The following is an 11,351-nucleotide window of genomic DNA, read 5'->3' on the forward strand; positions in this document are numbered from 1 at the left end:
TCCTCCTGAAATCGTGTATCCAACCACGTCACCGAACGCGGCTAATTCTTGTCTTATTGGATGCTTATCGGTATCTATTTAGCTTTATTGGATGGATTTGGATTAAAGATTCAATTAAGTTACCATTTTCTCTCTGATTTATAGATTCTGAAAACATGCAAAACTATATACACGTGCGTGCGCTTGTCCAGACAATACAATACAAGAACAAGCATCAAAACCCCTTCAACACACAACATTATCATCAACAACGAGCTGAGGATCGAGGTAAGGTGTTCCGACGATAATCAAATCATCCCGTGTAAACATAAAAGTTATAATTATATTATTATTATATAATAAAATTTTGATGTCAATAATTAAAATTAAGTAATAATATATCAAGAATATGATAACATAATAATAAAACCGTATACCTTTTAATGTCATTCAAAAAATATTTACTTGTTTCAAAAGCACACTTTGTAATTCAATCAGTAATCAACAACAGTACAGATCTACACTCTCTTCCTATCTTTCACAAAGCCAACAATAGAAGAGAGATTTTAAAAATAAATCTTATATTGTATATAATCTGTATATAGTTTTTTTTTTATATAAGCAAAAATAGAGTCTAGAATATATATATTTAGAGAAGTCTCTTTCATTAAGATAATATCCTATGAAATTTTATTATAAGTAGACTTGTTATAACCATACTTATAATTCAATCATATATATAATATATCATACTCAGAGATTAGAAAATCTAATATTCTCCCACTTAATCCATTAATTGGTAGGATATAAAAAGAATTCAAAATTAAAATAAGTAAAATAAAATATTTATTTAAAAATAATTGTACTTCATTAAATTCTAAAAATTTAAAAAAATATTTTACATGTGACCAAGAATTTTATAAAATAAATTAATAAGTTTAATAAATATAATAAATATTATATTAAGTCCAACTATCAATGTACGTCATAGTAGTTGGATGTCATTAATATCATACTTCCTTCTATGTACTACAACACTATTAGTTTTTCCTAATATAGTTCATAATGACTTCTTATAATTTGTCTTGTCAAAATAATCTTGTTATCATGTTAAGCTATAATATGTATATACATAAATATAAAAATAATAGTAGAAAAAATAATTTTAATTAAGTAAGTAAAGGAAAAAATGTTAATAACAATATCCATTTAAATATACAACACCATATACTTTATGAATTACTTAAAAGTCTCATTCTAAGATTATATTATTTAAATATTTTAGGTGATAAATATTTAGTAAATGGACTTTTTCTTTAACCACTTTTTCTTTATCAAAGTAATGCTCAGGTTCTGAATTAACATTTATTGTTTATGAACTTTTTCTTTAACCACTAATATTTTATCTCGATATGCTTAGAACATTAGAGTACTTGAAATTCTTAAAGATGAAAAATATTACGGTGTTACCATAAATATCTTTAGTAGCTTGGTAATTAAGTCAATCACATGAAGTCCTGATATGAAATTTCGTAACCATAAAGTTTAATTTGGAGTTTTAAAGTATGTCACAAACAATAATGAAGTCTTTATGTTATTTATAATTATTTATGTTATTTATAATTATCATTTTTATAAACATTAGACTAAGCCTATTAAATCTTTTTCAAGTATTTATTTTATTAATTTATTTTATGATACTTTTATAAATCAAGTCTACATGTCTTTCAATAAGTAATGCTAGGTCAAGATCTAATATACACTGTGTGAACTATACATGCTTTAACTATTCTGAATAATTTGATTCAAAGAGTATAGAGAAACATATGCATGAGAATATATGGAAAGAAGTATTATTCTAAAATAGAAAACAACACTAATACTTTGAGTTTATAGACTATATATCATTCATACTTCACCTTTGGGCGAAATATTAACATATTCATTGTTCACTCAAAATTATTTACGGATAACTAATGTCATCTTTATGGAATAGTATTATTATATTTAAAATTATAATCATAAATAGCAAGGATATATCATCCTATCCTATCACATAATTATTCAAAATAGATTCTTCTTTAAAATTATTTGAATCTCATAATTATGTATATCATTATAAATATTATTTTTTTAATATTATTTAGGACTAATTATTTAAAAAATTTATAAGTTATTGATCTAAGCCACTATAAAAATAATACAATAATATAAAATATAGTTTAAAATATCTTATAAATGATAAAATATTTATTATAATTTATATCTCATAAGTCTATAATCATAAACAACCTTAGTAGCTACTAGTCAGATAAAACTTAGGGATATAAGTTATAAATAATATTAACCAAATATTTATTAATCTAATTTATACATAAATAATTTAATAATAATAAAATAATAATTATAGTAATTATTGAATATTAATCAATATAAAGAAACCTCATATAATAACTATAATCATAATAAAATATAGATTATGCTTTTATACAAAAATTAATATTATTTCATAATTTAAAACATATGCATATGAATAAATACATAAATATCCAAGATTAATAATAAAAATTTAAATATTATAAACAAAAAATTTATCAATATGTCAAATGAGAAAACTATAAAATAAATCATAATTTATATATTTTTAATAATGTAAATGACTTAAATGGGCTAATCAATCTTATTTAATTAGACATCCCAAAATCGAACCCAAATTAGGTTATCCATATTAGACCCAACAGTTAACCCAATTAAACCAATCAAAAATAGGTTTAATAAAAAAATATTATTTAAAAATAGATTAATAAAAAATGGGTTAAAATTGAGCTTTGATCAAAATTTGATTAAGGTAGGTCAAATTAGTCAATTCTATAGCTGAGGACATAAGTTGTAAATACTTGATTTTTTGAAGGGTAAAACTATAATTTTATCAGATATATATATTTAAAATATCTATTTTTTGATGGGTAGATCTATCAAGTGGATAGCAATTGAAATTAAAAGAATTTAAAAGGAAAAAATAACCTTTTTAAAAGGTGAAAAAACCCTAAGCCCTTTTCATCAATCGATCTTTCATCAACGGCCAATGTTGTTCGACAATGCAACATAACTATTGCCCGTCGACCGTCATTCACAGTCGATCCTTCATCGACTTTCCATTCCCACATGCATGGCTATCACCAATGCATGCATGAGTCTAAATGCAGGATATACTTTTATGATCTAAGATATTTGATTTCAAAACACTACACTTTGATATAAATTATAAGTATACAAATTATAATTATGTTATTATTACGTAAAAAACTTTGACACCATAAATTGAAATTAAATAACAATAGAATAAGATCAGAATTGTATACCTTTTGATGCTATTTAAAAAAAAATTATCTGATCCAAAAGCATACTTCGTAATCCAATCAATATATATATATATATTAATAAGAACATACGCCATACCTTTGAACCATATATATATTAATAAGAACATAATTCTCTAAGCAAATATACCAATTTCTTTGTCGAAACAAACAACGGAAGGGATTAATCAGCATATTCTTCTGTGCTGAATTAATATTCTAAGGTTGATTGACCCTACATGACCTCAAAAATCCAGTGAGATTTCAATCAACTTCATCATTTCCATTAACTTAAGGGCCAAGCAGCTTGAAGAAGACTGCTTCCACAAGTGTCTCTCTCTCTCTCTCTCTCTCTCTCTCTCTCTCTCTCTCTCTCTCTTCCCCCATGACATCAGATGGAGAACTGTGTGGATTATAAGATTATATATGTCTACGCTTCAGGTAGCTTCTCTTTTGGTATCAGGAATTCTTGAAGCTGTCTCCTGGTGTCCATTGATATCAGCAAACCACCTTGCGAGATGAAAGGATAGGAATTATAGCCCACAGCTGCAACCACAACACATGTTACATGACTTGGCAACACTTGAAGCAGACCACAGGAATAGGTGATAATAATGAGTACTAAATGGCCTCGAGATCTGTCCACAGCCAGTTTATATGTAAGGAAGAGTTCGATTTCATTCGAAGAACTCCATGACAAATTTGTAGCTTTTCTATAACCGGAAGAAACAATGTTTAACGCACTTACTCCTTCACTGTTAATACACAGAAATAAAAAATGGAAGACAGTTTCTTAATCAACAGCCGAATAATTATAATTCTGATAATATTTTGGACAAAATTGAGCCCATCGATCCTAAAATACAGGATGACATATTTCAATTCTATGACAGGATGAGCTATCGTGCCCAAAAAAATAGCTTGACAACCATATATCTATTTGTTATCACAATCCATTAACATATATATCTCTCAATCTCTCTACGTATATTCTTTGCGCCAAGGGCATGTCACTATGCATAATCCCACAGGACTGAAGCACAAAGAGAGAGAGAGAGAGAGAGAGAGAGAGAGAGAGAGAGAGAGAGAGAGAGAGAGGTGATGCTTGGAGTCCTGAGCGAACGCATGCAGGAAGGGGTTTCATGGCGATCAGAAGCCGCAGAACTCGAGAGGGTTGGGCTGGCCGCCGGCGCCGGCCTCGCGGCAGCCCTTGTCGCAGGCGCTGGCGCACTCCTCCTTCGTGGCTTTGTCGATGCGCATGCACTGATCCTTCATGCAGGGGCAGTAGCACGAGGCAGGGTCGTCATAGCTGGTCGCGACCTGGTCCGCCGAGGCCGCCGCCACCAGCGCCACGGTCAACAGTGCCACCATTGCTGCCTTGCCGAAAGCCATGTCTGACTCTTCCTCAACTTCCTCGTAGTTCGTGGTCGATGAACGAAGAACGCAGGCGTACGTAAGATGGGAGGAGGACGATAGAGCCTGGTGGGGCTTTATACGTGGGTTTGTGAGGATGCCTGCGTTGTGCGAACCAGTCGGTGTCGAGAGAAGCGGCAGATTCGGGCAGCATTTTAAGGTGGGTTAATTGGGAAGGTGTTGAAGTGGTCTTAAGGAGAGGATTATGCGTGCGAAGTTGTGGCCATGCATTGACCATAATAAATAATAAGTTAAAATTAAAATGATCGAACATTTTAAGGGATAATTTCGAAAAAAATATAGATTGAGTTACAGTATTTTTTAATATGATTTAACATTTTAAGGGATAAGCCCTCTGCCATCATCGCCGCCGCCGCCGCCTGTCGATCCCACGTCCATGTATCTCTCTCTGCCTATTGTGTTGTATGGACGCCATTGCATATGTCGTATTATTATGCCTCACAGTTCCATTCGTACCCATGTTAGCCTCGCAGCCGCTCCTCGCAGTCTGGAGGGGCAAAACTGGAATTGTATGCATATGGTCGTCAGGTTGGAGACCACCATATATACGTTTGTTTGATTACAAGTTGGTCCAGTGTATGTGTATGCATGACATATTTGATGTGTGCATTTGTTTCTTCTCCAACTGCTCTACAAACCACCAAACCCTAACTTTAGTGCTCAAGCAACAAAGAGCTCTTGAAAGAACAAGATGTCCTTATTACCTCCCTTACCTTAGAATAACCACCATGGAAGACCGGTACTTATGCTATTCCATGCCTTGTACAGTTTGAAGCTTCGGTGTTTAAGGAAATGGCATCATGTTATCGTCATCCGTTGCATTTATAGCTGCCGGCTCGACTTCCTCGGAACCCAACTTTCCTTCCACCCCACCTGCGTCGATGGCGACGACGAGCCGTCACCGTTCGGTTGCCCGACTCGGCGACGGAGGAAGCATTGGGGCTGTCCTCTTCCTGCTCGCGTTGCTGCCCGACATCACTCGGTGCGCCGAACCCCCGTTCCCGAACCCCCAGTACGCCCAGGTCAACAACAGCAGCTTCGGCCTCTCGTCGATTGTCCTCATCATCGTCATGGTCACCTCCTTCTTCCTCCTTGCGTTCTTCACGGTCTACATCCGTCACTGCGTCGGCCTCCCAATTCCCATGGAGGGGCCGGGCACCGGGGAGGGCTCCATGTCGTTCCGGCGGCGGGCGCCGGTGGGGTTGAGCCCGGAGATTCTCGAGACGTTCCCGACCATGGCGTACGCGGAGGCGAAGGCGCTGATGGTGGGGCGGGGGACGCTGGAGTGCGCGGTGTGCATCAGCGAGTTCGCGGACGACGAGGCCCTCCGTCTTCTGCCCGGCTGTTGCCACGTCTTCCACCCCGACTGCATCGACGCCTGGCTCGCCTCCCACATCACCTGCCCCGTCTGCCGCACCGACATAGCCGCCGCAGTCGCAGCCGCTGAAGCTGATGGCGACGGCGAGGATTTTGACACACCGCCCGACTCCGCTGCCGAGGCCGTAGAGCCGGGGACCTGCGACTCGCCCCCGGACCACGTGGTCGATGTGGACAGGACCCCGACGGAGGAGGAGGCGATCGAACTGGAGCGGATAGGGAGCGAGCAGCGGGAGGCGCGGGCCAGAGCGGGACGGTGTCCGCCGACGTCGAAGCTGCCCCGCTGGAACTCGACCGGGCACTCGCTGGGGCAGCTCGGTTCGCTGGAGGACGTCGACCGCTACACGCTGCGGCTGCCGAAGCACGTACGGCGGGAGATCTTCGCGGCGCTGAGGTTCCACCGGTCAGCGAGCTGTGCCGCGTTCCCGATCACCGCCAGCGAGGGGAGCTCCCATCATGGCCACCGCGGCAGCGCAGAAGGAGGGTTCAGCCGCGGGGGTTGGAGCGTGCGGCAGGCGATCTCCGACCGTTGGCCTTCCTTCTTCATCCGGACGGTCTCGTCGACGGTCCCATCGCGGAAGAGAGGGGACAGCAACGAGGGTTCCACGAAGAAGGTGGACACGGAGGGATCGTCGGGGGGGAGGTTTGCGTCCGTGTGGTCGCCCTTCGACTGGCTCGTCGGCACCGGCGCAAGGGTAAACGCCGCCGGGCAGGAGCGCGGGCTACCGCGGTGACCCGGCGGGGCGGACGAGTTGACCGAGTCGACGTAAACTCGGTACGCTGCCTTACTCGATTCCCCCAAAATAATAATCATGATGACGTGTCCATTCAAAGGCCGTTGGATTTGGGATAATCCACGGTGGAAAATGGCGCGTAGACGTACGTAAAATATGCTGCTCATGTCATAATGTGTTATCGACTTAGTCTAGGATCATTAATGCGAGTGTGCTTACACTGTATTGTTGTATGTAGGTAAATGGGTCAATTTTTTTTGTGTGATTGATCACAATATTTGATTTGGAGATGAACGAGGCAACGATGAATGCTCGAAGAGATGCTATCCTGTTTGTGGCTTACAAGGAAGATGGTCAATTATATATATTTATATATATATATATATATATATATATATATATATATATATATATATATGTCGAATTTGGTGAATGAAATCATGACTATATTCAATTAGTCCATAACAGAAACTCCACTTTGGATAGATTTATCTCAAGATCCACACATCTTCATGTTCATTGCCTATAACATGCTAAATGTGTTATTAGGTGCAACAAATTTTATTCTAAACAAGCTTCCCATTTCCAAACAAAAAATGAAAGATATATAACCAGCACACTCCCTCCCATGGAAGAACTTGCTTACTTGTCCATGGATTGCCCATCTGGAGGAAGAGTCCTTGTTTCCTGCTGTTTAGCAAGGTAACCCAGCCATCCTGCAGACAAACAGAACAGAAGCAAGCATGAGAGAGAGAGAGAGAGAGAGAGAAAGAGAGGGGGGGTGGGGGGGGGAAGGTACCCTGAGAAGGGTCAAGTCCTCTGTTGTGGAGCTCTCTGAACTCCTGGCACAGAGAGCAGCAAGGGCAGAAGAGATGGAGAGTGCGATCATGAGCTGGGGAAGAGATCAAGTTGTACTTCTTCCTCAGCTGTTGCCGGTAGTAGGCACCGAGAATCCAACAGGTGCAGAGAGCAGGAACCAGCAGGATGTACATGAAGCTCCCCAGGGTGCAGCCTCAACAATCATTCACATCATCAGCATCACATTACGTCTATCTCATACAACAAAACTCACGATATGCAGAGAGAGAGAGAGAGAGAGAGAGAGAGAGAGAGAGAGAGGAGTAAGTAATTCCTTACTGGTTTGGCCTTCATCCAAGATCTCTGCAATTTGTCCAAAAGTTACACATGGGCAGAAGGCAGTCAACACAGCTGCAATCGAGAAGAGAGAAATCTGTCAACAACCACGAAATGATATCCAACGCATGAAAACATGTGAAGAGACGACAGGGGAGCCACGAGAGAAGAAGAGAAGAAAACCATTGGTTTGGTTGTCTCCACAGTCGAAGAGTGCCGTCGTCCACGGCCTGCCAATGAGTTTTTGCTCTTCCTGGCTCGGAGGTTCGTCAGGTGCATAAGACCCCGGCGTAGAGGAAGGCACCAGGTCACGACCGATGACCGGCGGAATAGTAACAGCCGGGGAGGTGTCCGATTGCGTGCCGTCGCTGTTGACCTCCACCATTGCAAGTGCGTGGCAACTACACCGTCCCAACCCGAGACCAGATTTATACACGTAGTAGTCGTTCTCGTAATCTACAATCACCAAAAGCTGTAAGCATCGATACCTCAGAACGCCGGCCTTGTTCTTCTCGTGGACATCGATCGCTATCTCTTCCTATTCACAACCTTGGGTTCTTTTCTATGGTTTCATACTAATTTATTCCTCGATCTCATCAACGGAAGCATAGATATTGAATCTGGATGCGGAAACTGTCATGTTATGCGAGTTGGAAAGCGAGACTTCACAAACTATTGGATAAATCAAGTTCCAAATGTTAGCCATGCCAAGGGCAACCTTCTGACTCATATCTCGGTACCTATGCCTAGTGGTCTTACTCTTCTTCCCCATTGCAGCATCCCTGTTTTCCATCCTTCTCTCCCTCTCCCTCTCACGTCTCCGCTCTTCACGAATCTTATCACGCTGCAGCCGCTCTTGTCGTTCTTCCCTTGTTTCCTTCCGCTGTTCCTGTGGTTCTCCTATTTCAGCATCATCAATCATGCTCTTGTCAGAAGGAGGAGGCGAAGCAGGGGCCGGCGCAGTGCCGGTTCTCTGAGAACGTGCCTTTCGAGCCAATGCACGTAGTTCCTGCTCCTTTCTTTCCTTCTCTTTTTTCATTAGCTCCTTCAGCACCTTTGCTCTCATCTCAACAGCATCTGTTGCCTTTTGTCCAGCCACACTCGTAGCCTCAGCAAACTTAGCATAGTTGTCATTTATTTGCACATCTTGAAGAACCGTGCCATCTTCAGCCAGACGCTCATCTAAAGGAATTTGTGTAACCTTTTAGATTCATCCAATTGGAGATGCAAGGAGGGATCTTCCAGTCCTGTTGGTCTCTTCACTGAGACAGGGCGTGGTGGGGAGTGCATCACAGGCAGAGGTGGTGAGTCTGACGCCTTTGGAACTCTCCTGTGCTTGAACTTTGGGGCTCGAGTGGATCTACAGGCATCTCCACCATCCGCATAATCCTCTTTTTGCACCAGAATTGAATGCTGTAGACTGCTGCGGTGGCTTGTACTTGATGAACTTCGACTCTGTGGATTGCACAGGGACATTCTTCGGCTGGGCTACACTCGACCTAACATGAACAATCTTCTCCAAGGCTTCCTTCATCCTCCGCGTGCACTCCTCGATATCTTTCTCCTCCTCACTTTCACGAACAATCTAACATGAACCCTGATATGCTCAAAGAACTCGAGATCAGTTCTAATTTGAGCGACAAATCACGCAAGAAGACGGGGGAGAAGAAGGCGCCAAGAGAAGAGTTTGGGGATTGGTGGGTTGGTGAGTGCAAATACCGGTCCGGTTGGCTCTGTTACAAATGGGCCGGCCAACATTTCTTCGGAATGGATTAAGGTTTAGCCCCATAAAGAAATTAAGCCATTTTTTATGGAAACATTATTTTAGGATAGGTTTAAAGAATAAAAAATTTTAAAAAAATTTCTTAGTACTTAATGATGAGAAGAGATTAAAAAAATCTAAAGGCCCTCAAGTATATCTCATTAGGGATTCATGGTGAATTATATATTTTATATTTGATACTTGATCATCAAATTCTTCAAATCTCTTATTAATTTAAGCATCATACGGAGCTCTGGTTAGGTATATCTTGACATAATTTTTTTTATATAATCTCTTGTCGAATCCACTCATATATATCAAATTTGTAACACACTCAAACTCGAACCTTGATTATATCACTAAACCTACTTCCTATATTGGATAACAAAATTTTATTTTAAGACAATGATACCAGGAGGTGGACCTAATAAAAAAATATGTGGTTGAGCAACAACATGAAGGGCTCTAATGGTCGAATCCTTAAAGAGATGGTTCCCAATACTAATATGGTTGAAACCCCAAAGAGGTATTTTTCGACACCAACATGATAAAATCTTCGAAGAGGTGGTTTATGACACAAACATAGTCGTAACTCTCTAAAGAGATAATTCTCAACACCAATATAACCAAACTCCCCAAAGAGATAATTCTCGACACCAATATGACTAAGCCCCTTAAAGAGGTATTTCCCAATACCAATATGGCAAAACCCCCAAATAGACATTTCTATACTAGCACAACCAAGCTATCCAAAAAGATGATTTTTGATGCTAATATGGATGAACTCCCAAAGAGGTATTTTCCCTATACTAATATGACAGAACTCCTGAAAAGGTGATTCTAGATACCAATGTGATTAAACCCATAAAGATGCGACTTTGAATACCAACATGATCGAATCCCCTAAAGAGGTGACTCTTGTTACCAACATAGTTAAACCTCAAAGAGATAGTTCCTAACACTAACATACGCTAACATGGTTAAACCCCCAAAGAGATATTTCCAACACACCAAGATAACCAAATGCTTCAAAGAGGTGGTTTCCCCCTAAGAGGTAATTTTTGACACCAACATGGTTGAACCCCCAATAAGTGATTCCCGACACCAATATGTTTGAAGCCCCGGATAGGCGTTTTCTAACACCAACATGGTTAATCCACTAAAGAAATGGCTCCCAATATTAGGATATTAATGATACTAAAATGGGAGGGTGAATTAGTACAATAGTATTTTTAATCGATTTTAGAAATTCGATCAATAAATCGATATATTTTAAAAATTCGATTGATTAAGTTAAAGTTACAAATAAAGAGAATAAAATTAAGTCACAAGTAAAAGAGTAAGTAAAGAAAGTAAACCAATTTATAGTAGTTCGGTCTTCCTGACTTATGTCTTCTCTCAATTCCTCGTCCATCGAGGCCACTAGCTTTCACTACCAATCTTTTTTCCAATGGGCGAAGTTCAACTGCTCTTGTTATATCTCTCTCCTTTTTTAGGCTTAGGACGTAACATTCATACTTTTTTTTACATAAGATCTTTCATCTCCTACAACTTAGAATTATAAACAAACTC

General features: G+C 39.5%; 1 protein-coding gene and 1 pseudogene across 1 annotated transcript; one reads left to right on the forward strand and one right to left on the reverse strand.

The window, feature by feature from the left end:
• The first annotated feature begins 5,653 nt into the window (after nt 1–5,653).
• LOC103985888 (E3 ubiquitin-protein ligase ATL6-like) lies at nt 5,654–6,883 on the forward strand. The gene has a single exon (XM_009403745.2). The coding sequence runs from the start codon at nt 5,654–5,656 to the stop codon at nt 6,881–6,883; it is 1,230 nt and encodes a 409-aa protein (XP_009402020.2).
• A 642-nt stretch (nt 6,884–7,525) lies between these two features.
• On the reverse strand, nt 7,526–9,775 carry LOC135611599 (SNW/SKI-interacting protein A-like; annotated as a pseudogene).
• Between the last annotated feature and the right edge of the window lie 1,576 nt (nt 9,776–11,351).

Source organism: Musa acuminata, chromosome BXJ2-5, assembly GCF_036884655.1.
Source record: "Musa acuminata AAA Group cultivar baxijiao chromosome BXJ2-5, Cavendish_Baxijiao_AAA, whole genome shotgun sequence".
NCBI classification, from domain to species: Eukaryota; Viridiplantae; Streptophyta; class Magnoliopsida; order Zingiberales; family Musaceae; genus Musa; species Musa acuminata.